At 31.0% G+C, this 17,801-nt stretch overlaps 1 protein-coding gene across 1 annotated transcript in view; it reads right to left on the bottom strand.

Annotated features, from left to right (window-relative positions):
- Positions 1-6,328: 6,328 nt before the first annotated feature.
- LOC122270658 (pancreatic lipase-related protein 2-like) overlaps positions 6,329-17,801 on the bottom strand; it is a 24,037-nt gene continuing 12,564 nt past the window's right edge. The window contains exons 4-8 of the mRNA XM_043048967.2: positions 16,805-16,931; positions 14,306-14,419; positions 13,896-14,018; positions 8,825-9,094; positions 6,329-6,549 (exon numbers count right to left, since the gene is read on the bottom strand). Coding sequence (XP_042904901.2) covers positions 6,443-6,549; positions 8,825-9,094; positions 13,896-14,018; positions 14,306-14,419; positions 16,805-16,931 — 741 coding nt within the window. The 3' untranslated portion in view covers positions 6,329-6,442. The remainder of the gene's footprint in view (positions 6,550-8,824; positions 9,095-13,895; positions 14,019-14,305; positions 14,420-16,804; positions 16,932-17,801) is intronic.

Raw genomic sequence — 17,801 nt, 5'->3', positions numbered from 1 at the left:
TTTTAATAGCATTTATATTGATTATATAAATGTCAAAAAATGTCAGATTTGCTACAATTCGTATCGGTTAAAGTCTTTATTTCATTTAAATCTATGCGATTTAAGCAATTACCTAAACTTTCCATTTGCTTTAAGACAAAAAATCGAAAAGACATTCTTTCAAAGGATTTTTTTTTCTCATTTTGAAATGGATCTTATATTAACAGATAACATTAATATCTTTAACACGTCTCCCAAAAATGTAATGGTTACAAATAAAATCATGACTCCCATTGTTATAGTCATAAATATTTTATTCAAAATTCTGAAGGGATTTTCTGATTGATATTACAGAGTGTCTTAATGGATTACACAATAAAAATAGTCAAAGACATAATGTGTTTTACAATATTAGGCGTCTGTCATCATAGCAACGCAGCCTGTTTTCTATTTTTTTCATTATATTTTCGTTTTGCAAACAAAAGCTTAATATTCCAAATGTAGAATTCCGATTATATGTTTATTGCGATTTATTTAAAAAGATTATCAAATCATAATAATTATCACACCTTATCAAAACAAAAATAAAATATGAACTCACCACTTAATATTAATTTGTACAAATTTAAACCAACTTTAGTGTGTATATTATTGATGAAAATTCGAAAGTTTTACATTATTAATAACTGAGTTCTTAGTTTAAATTTTGAGTTTGTTGCTTTTGTTAAAAACAAATTGAACGTGTGATGAGACCAAATAATTAACCAGATAAAAAAATTAAACGTCAAGGAAATAAAATAAAAGAGCATACGTAAGCAAAAAAAAATGGTTACTGTAATTTATGAAAATTCTTTCATTTGCGCATAGTTAAAGGAGTGTAATAGGATAAAACTGCTCAAGTTCAAGGATTTAAGTAGTACTCCATTGCAATCTTGAGCATGCAACTATGTACTTAAACTCTTGAAAAGAGTTTCAAACTTATTATAATTTTTAATAAATTAATTGAATTGAAACTAGAGTTTAATTAAATGGCTCTCAACTGCCAACTCAACTAAAAGTGAAACACTTGTAAATTTAAGTGCTTAATACAAAAAAGAAGGATTTAAAAGAAATTCAGACTGCGCCTAATGCAGAAACATAAAGGGTAAGAGATTTAACTTAACCGAAAACTGAAGATTTATTTATTTATTACAAATGCCCAGAAGATTGGCTATGAAGCCATCAGTTCTCTGGCCTTCCAATATCTCTGAACACGACAAATTAAAAACACAAGTGTAGAACACGAGTCAAGATTAGTAGCGTCAAGCATTTGATGCTGTCCACACAAAGGACAAAAAGGTGAATCACAAAGCCCAAAGCGAAAACAAAAGAAAAAAAAGAATGTTCACTGCAATACTTTGAGGTCTTCGAACTATAAACTTTTTAACGAGACCCAAATTTAAAATTTATAGATTCTCAGTGCAGCTGCTTTGCAAACAGTTTAGGTCAAAATTGATGACCGATTATTTAAAAGAACAATGAAATTTCTTTTAACAAAAGAGATTTGAAACTTGATTTTTTCTGGAATAAAAATTTTTTCAATTTTTAAAATTTTAATCACTACAAAAAGAAACGTTTTTTTAATTATCTTTTGTTGTTTTGCATAGAAAAATTTTTTATTATATTGTTAGTTTCGAAGAAAAAATTTATTTTTAACTTTAAAATGGAATCAAATTGTACTGCTTTTTTTTTAAACTTTTTCAGTTTACATTTTGTAATACAAGTTTTATATTTAAGCATAAACTATGGATAGAAAATACGTCACTTACTTTCTAAATTACACTTATGCTCATAAGATCGACAAATATTTCGTGTATGCCATCAAAACATTTTTTAAATCCCTAGAAACAATTTTAACTGAAACTCAACACCCAAAATCGAAGCAACTGTTTTACATCAAAAGCGGTGCAGTTAAACTCAAAAAAAAAACTTTTTTTTTCTCTGTTGAAAAGCATTTTTAATTGTTTAGTGACGTTTTAGTTGTATAGTTTAGTGTAAAAAAGAAGGGAAATTGCCCGTTTTAGGCGATGAGGGGATAAAAGGGCTGTTGGTTTGTCCCATTTTAGGAGGTGGGTTTTAAGATTGCTATAATCAGCAAATAAGCACGCATTTTTAGCTTTATTGAAATAATACTAATTCAATGATCAAAAATAATATTTTCTTTATTCAATTAATCAATTTTTTATGAAAGCAAAACCTTTAACGTTCTATCTCTTAATTTGGTTATTATTAAGAATCAATGGTTATACAGCATTTTCTGATAAGAGTATGTTGAAAAAAACATCAGTGTATGAAATGTCACGCAACGGCACTTAATCTTAAACATCACAGTAGGAAATAATAGGCATTAGCACTAAACCTAAACAAATACAAATTCATGGAATACCGAACGGTGGCACATAATCTTAAAAAAACATTAAAGTATGGAATACCAGGAAGTGGCACTTAACCTTAAATAAATATGATAACAATGGCACATAATTTTAAAAAACATAAGTGTATGGAATGCGGGCATCGGCACGTAACCTTAAATAATACTTGTATAAATGTATGGAATATCAGGAAGTGGTACTTAACAGTAAAAAAAAGCATAAGTTTGTGAAAGACAGGGAAGTGGAAAAAAATCGTAAATGTAGAAAAGTCTGATTGCTATTAATGATAAACGCTGATTGTTGGTATTAACCATGTCACTAATAATCCATACTCCCCACACACTAATGTTTACCCTAATCTACCCATTATCTATAGTAAAAAAAGAACAAAATAAGAAAACCCATGTCCCAATGACTTAAAAAAATAAAGAACTATTTTATTATAAAATATAATTACATATTATGTTTTGGCGCACACCACATGTTCCAGAATAATTTTCTGATTCGTGTACCTTTTTATTTTAGCCACTTTATTCAAAAGCACCCTGTACAATACACACTTCGTAACATCGACTTTAAACTGGCATCCTCTTCCTCTTTACTACTTCTACAGCCTTTTGTGAGCCATTAGAATCTTTTTCTATTCCACTCTCTTTTCCTCGACATCGTGTTACAGTTTCTCACTCCCATTTTCTTTAAATTCTGATCAATGAAATCAAACTGCCTTAGTTTAGGCTTGCCTCTGGTTCTACTTACAGTCGGTTTAATAATTAAAGATTTTGGATGTTAAGAAGGGTGAGAAGACCATAAAATAGCATCTACAGTAAGAAAATACCAAAAAGAAAATTGGATTTGAGAATTGATTTTGTAATTTCTTATAACGATTCAATCCCATTTTTACTTGTGAAACATCAATTTCCACGTAATAGAACTTTAAAATAATCTTTAACTATCTCATATTCCTTTTGTAGTTTTAATTTTAGAAAGTAATAAATTAAATACCTTGTTATCAATAAACATTTAAAAATAATTATTTTTCAAATAACTGATTTAATATTATTAAAAATTAAAATTTTAAGGCATTATAAAGAGTAGCTTTTATCTCAGAATAATTATTGTTTATTTAGAAATATCGCATTTACCATCCTAGGATCGCATTAAGGAATGTGTCCTGTAGAAAACCTTTACGTTTTCCCATTTAAAATATTTTCTATTTTATTTTATTTTATAATTCTTCCTTGTGTGTGTATATCTATCTATCTATCTATCTATATATATATATATATATATACGTAATAATAAACGTGGCTGTGTGTGTGTCTGTTTGTCTGTCTGTAATCACAATATATCGCCCCAGAAGCCTCGCCCAGGCACGAAACTCAGCACATAATTGTGTTTTGACATAATGAAGAAGCATTTTTTTTCTTTTTCAAAAATTTGGATTAGTTTTTTAGTTATCAGTCATTTTGTAAGAAAATCTATGCTTTTTCGTCTTCAAAGAGCCATATTCAAAAAACTATTAAAAAATGCATATACTTTTCTCCACTCTTATAAATGTATGCTAATGCGAACCTTACAATTGAAATATTAATTTTCGACAACTTAAACCAATAATATACGAAGGAATTAATAATTTAATTGTAAGGTTCGCATTAGTTTACATTTATCAAAGTGGAGAAAAGTTTAACTTTTGTATTAAAAATGTGGCAACATATTCGATACGTAAATAGAACGCTTCGCTTTGATATATTTGTCGCTGTTCATAATTGTTATAATAAGTTTTTCTTCTTCTTTCCACGCTCTATTTTTTTTTCTTAAGCGAAGACGATAATTTTTGTAGCGATATAGAAATAGAAATTGATACCATAAAAAATTATATAGAAATAGAAATTGATACCATAAAAAATTAATTCGTTTTCGTGTTCTTTTCATGTATTTAGCATTTTAGTTTTTTTTTCTTAAGCGTTGTAGCTATATAATATATAAAAGAGGAATTTAATTGCTTTTGAAGGAACGATCACACTTACCTTGGATCTCTTTGGCTTTTCTATTCTTTATTTTAACAGTTTTTATTAAATGTGATTAGTTGTTTTCAGAAAGTTTCAGTTTGCAGGTAAGCACTTAGATTTCAATATTGAAGTTTCATGATTTGCTTTCATAGTAATTGTTGTTCTAAAGTATTCGTTGACTTCTTAAAACCACGATTACTTACATGGCAGAACCGCCTTTCAAAAAACTTTGTATTTTGTCAAAGAAAAAGATATTAAGAGATTCTCAAAGAAGAAGAAAGGCCCAAGAAACGTCTGTGGAACGTTAAAGAAGGATGGAACATGACCGAATTTCGACAAGCAATTCTATAGCCCAAGAAGTATCAGAGAAACGTCAAAGAAGATTAGAAGAGGTTTTCAGCTATTGGCCAATGATGATTTCGAAAGCAACTTTTGTATGCTTTTACAATTTCTGAGGCCTTTTTTTTAAAAAAAAAGACAAGTCTCCATCTGATAGTTATATTATAGGTTAGGTTACCATAGGCCTTAGGTTACCATAGCAAAGTTACATCTTCAAACATCCTCAGGAGCTATAGACAAAATTGCAGGACAGGAACACTTTAATTGTCCACCACTAATCTTCAGACTTCCTGCTATGTTTTAAAAAACTTTATTTGTGAAAGCCTTTAGCGTGGCGGACAGCTGGCCGCCTTTAAAGTGAATTTGTTTCATGACAAAAATGCAAGATTATACATTATGAAAATCTTCAACAATATGCATAAAAATAAAATTGAAATTTATCAATTTTTCGTATTAAAAAGCTAATTCAATTTAATTATTAAAAACATATTTTACCACATTTATGAACTTACTTTCTTTTAAGCTATATGCGTGTTAAGTAAATTTCGCTTTTTCTACTATTATTTAAAGCTTGGGTTAGCTGTGAAACCCCCGTTACTGTAAAAATCAATATCGTGTAGCAGAAGAAAACACATTTTTGCTTTCTATGATTTAACTCAGTAAAAAATTTTAACAAAGTGTCTTATAAAATTTTGTGTATAGTCAATGTCTTATTCTTAAAAAATGTTTTTTTTTCTGAAACTTGTTTGTACTAGCCACTGAGGATATTTTACGTCAGCACTGTGGTCAGTGGAAGCCGGGTGCGGAATTTTATTCGACTAGTCATCGCTGGGATTCGAACCCGTTCACCTCATTGAAAGGCAAACGCTCTATCCCCTGAGCCACTATGACACATGGCGCGCTATTTGAAAAAGCTTATTATGCAATGTTTTCTTCTTCTTTTTTTTAAAAAAAATGCTCTTCGTTTGCTGCAGCACCGTGGGTTTACTCTGAGGACATTCGAAACAGACGCCCAAGAAAATATTCAGATTTAAATTATCTGAAATGTTGAAGATTTATAGTTTATAATTCAATCTCAATTTTAATTTACACCGTATCCCATAAAAGTATTAACTGTTAATCATATTTTATCATATAATTTTGAATCGAAACTTATAATAATTTAATTTAACTGATAATTTAATTGCTATTCTAACACAAAAATTCCTCGATTATTAGTTTTTGTCTACTCTATGTATTTACACCGTAAATAACAAAGTAAGTGGAACTTCGTGTAAGCTTTTCGCTCTAGTTACAAATACATCTGACAACAAATTGAGATTGACTGCTAGTGCCAAACTTATGAAGATAAGAATATATTGGAAACAAATAAAGCGCAATTTTATTAAAAGACTTAATGAACTTACTTACAAAATTAACTTACAAATAAAATAATGAGTATAACGTATAAGAATAGAGTAAATATAGTCGCAGTTATTCTTCCAGATGTTATGATCATTCTTTTCAAAATTTTATCCTAAAATATGCTGCGAGAATTCTTATAAAATCTTATAACTACAGTAAGTATAATTATATAAGATATAGTAAGATAAAGTAAAGTAAGAATAATTAACTTAAATGCAATATTGTTTTGCGCTTTTTTATACCAACTTGAGACAACCTTAAAGTAACGTTCTGTAAAATGTTAAACTGTAACACAATACATTATAAAAGCAATTCTCCAACTTTTTCAATTGGGCCCTCGTCTTCTTCACTGTCTTCACAGTCCTCGTTGTCTTCACAGTCTTTAAAAATGCTGAAGTCATATTTTTCTGAAGAAAGGAAAGAAAAAGAACAAATACATTAGATCAGAAATGCTTGGTAGTAACCTGATATTGCTTAAACACTTTTTAAAAAATGTAGCAACGGAAACTAAGATATCAGAATAATTGAAATCTTTCTATTAAAGAGGTTCAGTGTCATGTTTATCTACCTTTATCGAAGTAACTTTGAAAATAGAGATACCATGCAAAAAAAGCATGCGTTTTTTTTTATTAAAGTGCAGGAAAATGGCAACACTTCCTAGACTAGGGCTTGCATATACGTTAGAAAACTTTACTACATATTGGAATATGATTTCAATGTTTTCTTTTACTATTAAGATTCTATTCACTCCCATTTCTGTAATCTATTCTATTTTTTATTTATTGATTGCTCTATTTATTATCTATTCTTTATTTCCTTCAAATTGCTGTTCTAAGAATATGACGTTACGCCATTTTCGTTAATTTACATGCGTCAGGAGAATCGCTAAGCCTCAGAAAAAATAAAAACAAAAATAATGAAAACACCACGGGCCTTAACTCCAAATTAAACATTCACAACAATAGTAAACATTGTTATCAAACGAGAAAAAAAACATGATTGATGAATTAATTGAACCCTTTGAAAAGAAATTTATATAGGTTATGCAAGCTTGCAGGGACCTTCTATTTTCACAATACACTTCTAATTCTCAATAATGAAAAATAATCGATATTTCACTACTTTTTTTTACCATAGAATACGCCTAGCACAACCTAGAATAAAAGTATGTGGTCCATTATCAATACTTTTTCATTCACCATAATTTTTCATTCTTAAATATTTTTTCAATCATATTCATTGAATGGTAACATCAAGGGAAATAGTGGTTTACAATAATGAAACAGCATCACAATAAATGTTTGCAAATAGTACTTGAGCCTTCCTGTGTAGCTCTTTTGAGACTTCGCTCATAGCAGAATAATTTTGAATTATTGCATTTTACTTCAACTTTAACTTTAGCAGACTTGTAAACAACGGGTATAAGTCCTTTTTTGAGAATTAAGCTAATAAACTGTATTCGAGTAGTATTAAGTTAATTGAGTTATCATCGTTTTGATTCTTATTTAGAACCAACAACACAATTGAATCAGTTCATTAAGGCTTTTTGCGCTATCCATTGATTTATTATCAATGTATTGATTTTTCTATTAAACCTCCAAAATAATAAAAAAATAGCTGATATTAATATTTTTAATGGTTTGCTTTCAATATCATTTTTAAGAGAATTGTCTAAAAAATATTTTTTTAAGAACTGCAAAAGATTTTTAAGTTTCGATGTTAAATTAATAAAAAAATTTCATTTATTAATTAAGTTTGAATATAAATGAAATTAAATATTAATAAAATCAAACATTTATGAAATTAAATATTAATTACCTATTATTAAATTTCAGTATTTTAAGTGTTGATTAAAAGCAATTTAAGGGAATAGTTTTAATCTGATTATCAAAACATTTTATCATTAACTGAAGTATTTATATTACTTTTACTAGAAACTTAAATTGTCAGGAAATAAACAATCTAAAATATTTTGTGTAGTAATTGATTAAATTAATTTATTCGTCATCAATATTAGAATTTGGAATAGTTATATGCTTTTTGTATGTATCAATTTATTCTATTTTCAGTTAGATTGAAAGTAATCAAAATGAACGCGTTTTAAATATGTCATTATTTTTAACAAATTATCTGTTATGTTTAATATTCAAATGTTGTAATACTTTAAGAATAAAATTTTCATTTTAGATTAATAAGAAAGTAGTAAAACTAGATTTAATTGAAAACATGGTATAAGAATTACTTATAGTTTTAAATCCTTACTACTAGTTAGGTTCTAAATTTAAGATTGATCTGTATCTGATGCATACAAAACTTGTTAGGCATTTGTATCTGACAATCAGGTGTATCAGTAAAAAGTATAACTGATACTAAAAAAATTGGCACTCACTCATTCATCTCTAATAATACTCATGTAGGTTCAATAATTTATAATTTTAATAACAAGTTTAGCTATAAGTAGCTCATAATTTTAAATCCCTTCCACTAGTTAGATTCCAAATGCAAGATCGATCGGTATCTGATGCAAAAAGTATCAGATGTAAGTAACTGATGATCATGTGTATCAGTAACAAACTGTAACTGATACCAAAAAATCGGCACTTATCCATTTTTAATAATTCTCATGATAGGTTCAATGCTCATAAAAGGTTCAAATAAATGGGAGGGAAATAAGCACATTACCGTTATAAGGACAAATGATTTCCGTGTCGAAATAATATTTTCTTTTTTCTCTGGGTTGATCCATGGGATAATAATATTCTGCATCCATTCCTGCAACAGCGCATTCTGTTGAGTTGTCCCGGCAACACCGTTGACATGCCCCCGACTTAAAATCTTCATAACTGTCACATCTAGCTCCGATGAATTTGCTGCTTGGAGAATTAATGGACACTTTGAAGTACTGAATCGAGTGCAAATGAAAGCAGAACATAGGGACTAATGACACTAAGCCTAAGGAAAACCATAATATAATGAAGTTACTGATTGAATAATTTCAAAGAAAGTCATGTAATTGACAATCTGGTAAAAGATTCAGGAATATATTGAAAAATTTGCTCGTATTTAATTTGACAATGTTTTTGTTCTGCTATTAGCAAACACACACACTTACAACATTTCAAACAGACAAATTATATTAGTAATTAAAATTCAATACTTTCCTGATACACAATCTACCAATAAGTATTTGGACACGTGTGATTGAAAAGAAAAACAAACTTTATTCATAATCAACAGTTGGTAGAGTCTTCACGAGAGGCAATTACAGCGTGAACCTCTGCAGCAGGGCATACTTTCCTAAGTCCTTGTGTGACGGCTAGTGGTATTTTCTTCCACTCGGCTTGGAGAAGTCATGTAAGTTCCTTCGTCTATTTTGGACGGGTAGTACACCCCTTAATTCGGCGATCCAACTCGTCCCAGAGGTTCTCGATAAGGTTCAGGTCTGGGCTCTGGGCAGGTTAGTCCATTCGATTAACCCCATTGGTTCCATACCAAGCCTTGGTGACCCTAGCAACATGACAGCTGGCATTGTCTTCCTGGAAGTTACAGGGGTTCACGCCGTAAAACTGCCACAACGTAGGAAGCACATTGTCATCCAAAATAGTGCAGTAGGCATCTTGCATGGGACTAATGCCGATGTTGTTCCCTACACAATATATACAGGCGTAGGGCGCTACGTATCTCAGGACTGCAGATATAGTCCTTTGCATAGATGTCCAAATACTTATTGGTAGATAGTGTATAGTGGCAACAACTAGTAATTCTCTTAGAAAAAAGAAGCACTTACGACTTTTAAAAGAGTACTTCACAGTCATAGAAGTATTTACGTTTGTTTAATATCATGATTTCTGCATGTATGTAGCTGTATGTAGTAATAAAATAATTACCTAACTCACGAAGTTTAAGAATCGGAGGCACCGAGCGGACAAAATAATCCAATTTTTCGTGATTTTTCTAATTGGCAACAAATAGAAGGAACAATGTTTGAATAAATGCTTCCATCTTAATTGTGTGTCTTTTCTTTTATTCCTATGATTATCATTAAATACAGAATGTACAAGTATGCGCACTTTTCACAAAAAGTAAATATTTAATATCTTATTCACTATTTCTACAAAACTTTATACATTGAATTTGACTATTTGTTCTTTACCTTTTTTTTAAGCAGATAACAATAATAAAGGAAAATTATTGCCTTTACAAATTCGAAACGTGAAACTTTCTGTAAATTCAACACGCAGTGCTTACGAAACATAACGGCTCGTAATATTTAAGTTACGCAGTGTGCTAGTCATCAGAGTTAAATGCTAAATCGGCTTGTTCGTTGCTAAAAACTTCGATTCGCACGAGTTATCACTTTAACTTTTCTTTTTAGGTCATGTTAACAACAAGGGTTAAATATATTGACCGTTAAAATGAAGCAGATCTTACAAGATTATCACTAAATCTTCCAAGAACAGCAAAATGCAACTTCAGCCAGAACAATTAGTTACAAAGCTTGCGTTTTAACAGTGTTGCCACTTTTGAAATTTTTTTCTCATTAAAAACAACATACAATACAAGGTGAGTATAAAATAACTTTGATCTATGATCCTCTGGAGAGCATAGCGTTTGAGTGAGTAATTTCGTACAGAGGTTTTGTGATCTATGCTCTCAGAAATGGGGTTAAAAAGGATTGCGTTGCTCTCACTGTAACAGTTACAGTGACATAGTTTCGAATTTTTTTTAAATGACAAAATTCACTTTTTTATTTATCAAAATGTAATCCTTACAGTAGAAAACTTAAACTGAAGTTGGAACGATATTTTTTTGCACAAGAAATCACTACGCTAGATTATTGCAAAGCATCTCCATTTTTCGTGACTACTAACAAGAAGGAAGTGTGATAAAAAGACTTTAAAAACAGACAAAGAATTTACAAAGAAATTTAATGTTTTAAAATTTTTTGATATGTCCGTTGTCACATATCACTTTCTCCTCGTTAGTGGTCGCGAAAAATGGTGATGCTCTGCAAATGTCTTACGCCGCAATTTGTTTTGTGCTAAAAATATCTCCAATTTATGTTTTTTATTGTAAGAATTACGTTGTGATCAAAGAAAGTGAGTGTTACCATTTGAAAATAAAGAAATTTTGAGACTGTAAATGTGACTACGAAAGCTACGAAATAATTTTTAGCACCATTATTTGACCGCATAGATCATAATACCTATGTACAAAATTTAGCATTATGCTCTCCAGAGGGTCCTATGCCGACAAAGTTATTTCATAATTCCCCAGTATTTGTGTTGATCACCCATGTGGATAAGAGAAAAGCCATGGGACAGATTATTACTCAACATTTGAAATAAAATCATGGTTTTATTATTAACTAGTGGGCTGCGCCCCTGCTCGCTAACGCTCTCCAACCCCCGAAAATAGCTCTGCAATCTTATATGGTTTGCTTCGCAAACCAAGCTCGCTTCGCTCGCTGCTAACTTAGGTACATTGCAAATGCACAAAATTCTAAGAATTCAAAACAATCATTCAAATCCATATAAAAACTTTTTTTTAAAAAAAAATTACATCTTTTTAGTAAATACTAAGTCATTAAAATAAATTTGAATTCAAATAAATGACATGTAATTCGTTAAACCTATTAGAAATGTGCTATAGTATAAAATCTTAAAGCGTAACAGCACGACTGAGACTCATTTTTCAATGAATAACTAATAACAATAATAAAACAAATAAATTCGTGATATAAATCAAAAATCGTCAAATAAATTCGTAGTATATAAATTCGTGAAAAAAAGCGCTTTCGACAAAATACTAAAATAGAGATCTATCGTCAAAGACTACTCACTTCTGCCTAGCTTAATAGTATGAGAATGCTCTCTCTGGTTATTTCAGTTTACGTTTTTAAAAGCGCTATATGTTGAGCCATCTCAGCTAGATTTGGCATTTGACATTTTTAGCTGTAATCATTGGTCGATTTTCTAGCGTTGCCATTCAGGGAGTTGTAATGAGGCTTTTTTTGTCGCCGTGTAAGAGAAATATATATAGAGATGTTCATCATACATTCACGTAATCAGAGAAAAGAAAATCAATTTTAGTCTTTGGTATAAATTCTCTAGAACGCATAAAATATAGTTATAAAGCAGTATGGTGTCCTTTGCATGTATGGTTCAAGATCAGAAATAGGCCGTTAAAGTAGTGTAAAAATATAAATAAAACATTTTCTTTAGTTGTTCAAAACGTAACAAAGAGATTGGTTCGGAACACAAATGTTCTCAGAAATGTAGAATCGCCAAAAATAGTGGATGCAACAAAGTTTTCAGAACAAACCATTCTGGGCTATTGGGATAGCTGGTTACTTAGCAGCTCAGTTGATGGTCAAATTCAGCGTTAAATCAGCATATTGATAACGTATTTCTTGTAAGTGGAAAGTATCATCATCATATCATTTTTTATTGTGATGAGCTTTCTTGGTCTAAATTCATTACTTTTTTTATAACAAAAATTAGTAGGTTTATGTTTTTTTTATCAATAAAAGAATAAGTGGGTCCTTTTTTTAAAGGAGAAGCTTTATGTTCTTGCTTCTTGATATATTTAGTAATTTTTTATAAAAAAAGCGAAATATCTATATTTATTTAAAGTTTATATCTATTGTATGTGTTATTTCTTTCAATAAATTAGGACGAATAAATTACGAACAGACGAATGGCATACAGTTTTGACCTATGTTGGAGAATATTGTTTAACCTCTTCAGCACCTGCGGATGGAGAGAGTGGCGGAAGTAGAAAGTGGCGGAAGGAGAAAGAGATGGAAGGAGAAAGGAGAAGGAGAAAGAAGCTCTCAAGTCCTGGACACGCATACGTACTAATACGAGATGTAATACTAGAGTACAGTCAGGGAGGTACATTACAGACAGTAGGTACATTACTAGAGTACTTCAGTAGGTTTATTTTTTTTCCAATCGAAGAATAAGCATGTCCTTTTTTTAAAGAAGTTTTATGTTCTTGCTTCTTGATATATTTAGTTAATTTAAAAAAAAAGCGAAATATCTATATTTATTTAAAGTTCATATCTATTGTATGTGTTATTTATTTCTATAAAATAGGATGAGTAAATTACGAACACACGAATGCCATACAGTTTTTACCTATGTAGGAGAATATTGCTTAACCCCTTCAGCACCCGCGGAAGGAGAAAGAGACGAAAGGAGAAAGTGGCGGAAGCAGAAAGTGGCGGAAGGAGAAAGAGACGAAAGCAGAAAGAGACGGAAGGAGAAAGAGGCGGAAGAAGAAAGAGGCTCTCCAGTCCTGGAAGCTCCGAGTTTCTACTTACTAAAGAGTACGCATACGTACTAATACGAGATGTAATACTAGAGTACAGTATTGCGATCACGACTGTGTGATCATGTGCTACTGGAGTCAATAAAACTCGTTTCACATATGATGTAGTGGGCAGTGAAGGGAGAATCGCGCTATCAAGTATATAATCACGAGTCTTACGGAGCTAAACAAGAATGCTAGACTATTATTTCGACCATTTGGAGAACAAGTCAAGCGAATTCGGTTTGCGAAACGATTCGAAAGGGACTGCTCTACAAGGGGCTGGTGAGTGACAGTGAGTAGGGGGGTGGTTGACTCATTTATCGTTCGAAATTTCTTACTGGAATGAGCCTTTTTTATAGTCTTTACAAAATATGAATGTTTTTCAATGTTTGACTGCAAATTTAAATTAATACCAAAGTAATTTTATCGCACTTACCGTAAAACAAATCTAATCTCAAAGCTGTGGCGATAGCATATTCGAAACACGCTGGTTGAATACTTCCACCATTGGGATAAAAGTCCACGTGTCCAAGAGGGTGAATTAATCCGAGGTTAAAAGCTGAAACAAAAATTTACATTATATATATATATATAGACAGTCAGACCTCGATATAAGGTCATCCGCATATAAGGTTACTTTTCCAAAGTCCCGGCTCACTGAATAGGAATTCTTTGTTACAAAATATCGGATNTATATATTTATAGTAACACGATAATATTTTGTTTTCAATGGTGAGGAGGGAGCAGACGAAGTAAGTTATAGTGCTTTTGTTTTTAAATGTGTAAAATTGGATAGTTTTTAGTTAAGTAGGCAGGAGAAACTTGATAAAAAGTGTTAGTACTTACGGAAACATACTCCGCCGTCGCTATGAATGACGTCCAGAAATTTGGCGTTTTTATAGGATAGTTTTCCATTATTAATGTCTTCATTGGAGACAGGAGCCACGGCTGGATCTAGAACTGAAGCCAAGAGAAAAAAAAGTAGGGAAAAAAATTAGCAAACATCGACTAAGAAAAACAGCAATAAACAAAGCGAGATAACCAAAACAATTTAATATCATTATAAAGGAATATTTCGTGGTGTTTAGATAAAATTATATAAAATATACAACTGTATTATTTTAATGAAACTCTTGTCCGTTCTATTGTAAATCAAAAGAGTAGATAAAGTTCTCCAATTTTCCCATTTAATAGTGCATTGAAGAATACAAGAGCATCACAACAATATAAGATTTTTTAAACGCATATTACATCGATGTATTTCATTTATGTACTAACGGCCTTCGGCATCCAGCTTGGCCTCCTTTCAAATTTATATAGTACAACGTATAAATTTTAATGATAACTACTCCAAATGCACAGACAACTGTGTTTAAATATTCTAGTCTGTCACCACTGGTATGCGGGTAAGAGCGGGGCTCTACATTTGTTCTCAACTGTGACAGAGCATCACGAACGGCATTTTCAAGATTGCCAAGTGGACACACGAGGATTCTTTAGTTCTTTGAGGACAAGAGGATCTTCGCAGTCTGCACAAAATGTAGATTATGGACTGCTTGGGTCCAGGGAAGACACATACGTCAGGCAAGACTTGACTTTTCATAGTTTAGATGCTCTAATGGTTTAAAGTTTGTTTTTAGGGAAGACAACGCATGCCTACGCAAAGGTAATAGGGAGAATATCTATAAGTTGGGAATATTTGGAGAATGATGTAAGCCGTCGGATCTCCAGATCTGAATTTCCCGGAGCATGATTGGGATGCTCTTGGTAGAGCGATTACAGCTTTCGACTCGCATTGAGAAACTTTCCGAAGTTAAGATATGCCTTAATGGAGCTAAAGGTAGCTGTTTTAATAGAGTAAGATTTATTATCGCAAGATCATATGAAGATCCTCATAAACAGCACGAGAGACCATTGTGAGAGGTGAAAAACCTTCAAGGGGGACATATATATATTTTATCCTGTACAAGAGCCATTTGCTGCACTAATGCTGACTGTATTGCTGTAATGTTTATTCATTCACAATCGAATCCTTACACTTCTGTTATTATTTTTGCTAAACTCTGATGTATTATCATGTAAAATTTCACTCTATTTGGTTTACTATTTCTTGAATTACCCACAAAAATGCTTTTATCTCTTATTTTTTGGACATGAGTGTGTCTCTTTACATTGAAGATTTCGCGTCATTTCCATAAACAGCAGGAAGATGAACGAAATTTAACCTAATAGTTATGAATAACTGGGTGGCATTCACTACAGTTTTAAAAGTAGAACATTATTAGCTAAAAGTTATTTCTTGTGATGGAAAAGTATTTGAAGACGCCTTTATATAAATTATATTAGTTTAAATAAATTAAGAGCAACTATAAAGATTGCTTTTATGAGAGCAATCGAGCTGATTTTCGATCCATCACTAGATGCGATGAGTATGAAGTAATGCAGGATGACAAGAAATAATTGGAACAAAGTTTTAATATTTTTTACAACAGCTTATTTTTGATGATGTCAGGCTTTTTTAGTCACAAAACTTCGTTAGAAACCAACCATTTACTTTAAAGCAGGATTCCACTCCAGCACAAAGAGTAAGTAAGTCTTCAAGTCCAGTAAGTCTTCAAGAATGATACAAGGCTTAATTTTTCTGATTTTTTTACTGAACACGAATAGCCATCTTATTTATCAGACTTCAATTAAATGTATATATCAATTCGGTTCACCTTGGTATAAGGATTTGTACTAAACCTCATGAGAATCCGGCCTTCTTAAAATCTTTGTGTTTAGAATGGATCAAAACATCAGTAAGAAGGTTGCGGCTAAAAATTCCACTAGGCATTTACAGTTCTATATAAAGGTGTGTGGTTTCGTTGAAAATGTTTAATTCTTTGAAAGCGTGTAATATTATAGGTTATGATGCTTTCATGTTTATTTTAAAGTTTGAACTTTACATTTTAGTTTGCTATAAAATTACTGCACGTGTGTTCGAATTATTTCCTCTCGTCCAGTATTATTTTAATTTAAATGAAATGTAAAATAAACTATAGCTACTATAAATAGCTTACTATAATTTTACAGACATTAAAAAATCAATATTTTGAATTCGAAATTAATTCATATTTTGTAAAAATTTATTTGAAATCATAAATGTGAGAAAGATTTATGGTTTTTTGTGCAATATTATTTTCGGTAATTTCTACTTTACTATCATGTTTACTTGACACGAAGTGTTTGTTCTTTATTTATTTACAAGTTAACCTTCGAATATTTTCTTCATATTGATCTATAAATATTTACAAGTCAACCTTCGAGCTATATTTTCTTCATACTGATCTATCAATATTTACGTACAAGTCAACCTTCGAATCATATTTTCTTCATTTTGATCCTTGATAAATTTTGCTGCGATACCCACTAAATACGAGCCGTAACTGTGGCCGATGAGATGAAACTTGTCTCCTTTTATGCCAGTTCGATTCTAAATAAAGAAAGGTTTTTTTTAATGAGCAAATTTAAGAAAAAGAAAAGAATTGGATTAAATATGATTGAATGAAACATGACTATTTTTGATGGGTTTGAATCGCAACATCGTGAAATTCTCAACCACTTTAAAATAACAAAATTTTGATGAATTTTACTCAACAATATTTTTGGTTGAGACTAAAAAATATTTCGTTGAACGGGTGATTCTCACGAAATATGACAATTTACAGTCTCTTGCTCCAAGATCTAACACTACACTACTAAAAGAACTTTTTTTTATATTTTAATAAATAGCATTGCTGTTAGTATTTTAAAATGACCGTGTACTAGTATTGGTTGCTTTGTATATTTAAAACACTTAATTGAATTTCAAAATGTCATTTTCCTGGTATGGCACAAGCAATATTTCCAATAATAACTAGCTTCAAAACATCCCATAAATTTTTCAATATCTAATTTTTTTATCTCAACCAGTGTAAGCATATTTAGAATATATGCGGAGGGTATTACTTACAAAAACTTTGTAGAAAATAATTTTTTCTGTCAATAATTTGTTTGTCACAAGAAAATCTGTCATTTTCCTGGCTACTTTTATTTTGTGATTTATAACCAAAATACACTGGTGTGCAAAACTTAAGCAACAAGTGGTTTTTCGGCCACAGCTCCCCAACGAAGTATAAGATAGCCATGAAATTGCAGTATAATATGCACGTAATTCAGTAGAAAGATTATTTGTATGCAAATTTTAGAAATAAAACGTCGTAGGTGATGTAAGTGTACGTAAACCTTGTGGGTCGGCGCGCGCAGGTCAAAGCTGTGATAAAAGGATGAAGAGCACCGTAGTTAAAGACATTCGCTGCAAGTG

Source organism: Parasteatoda tepidariorum, chromosome 4 (assembly GCF_043381705.1).
Source record: "Parasteatoda tepidariorum isolate YZ-2023 chromosome 4, CAS_Ptep_4.0, whole genome shotgun sequence".
In the NCBI taxonomy this organism is placed as follows: Eukaryota; Metazoa; Arthropoda; class Arachnida; order Araneae; family Theridiidae; genus Parasteatoda; species Parasteatoda tepidariorum.
Note: the sequence above shows the minus strand (reverse complement) of the source record. Positions and strands in the feature narration are given on the sequence as shown.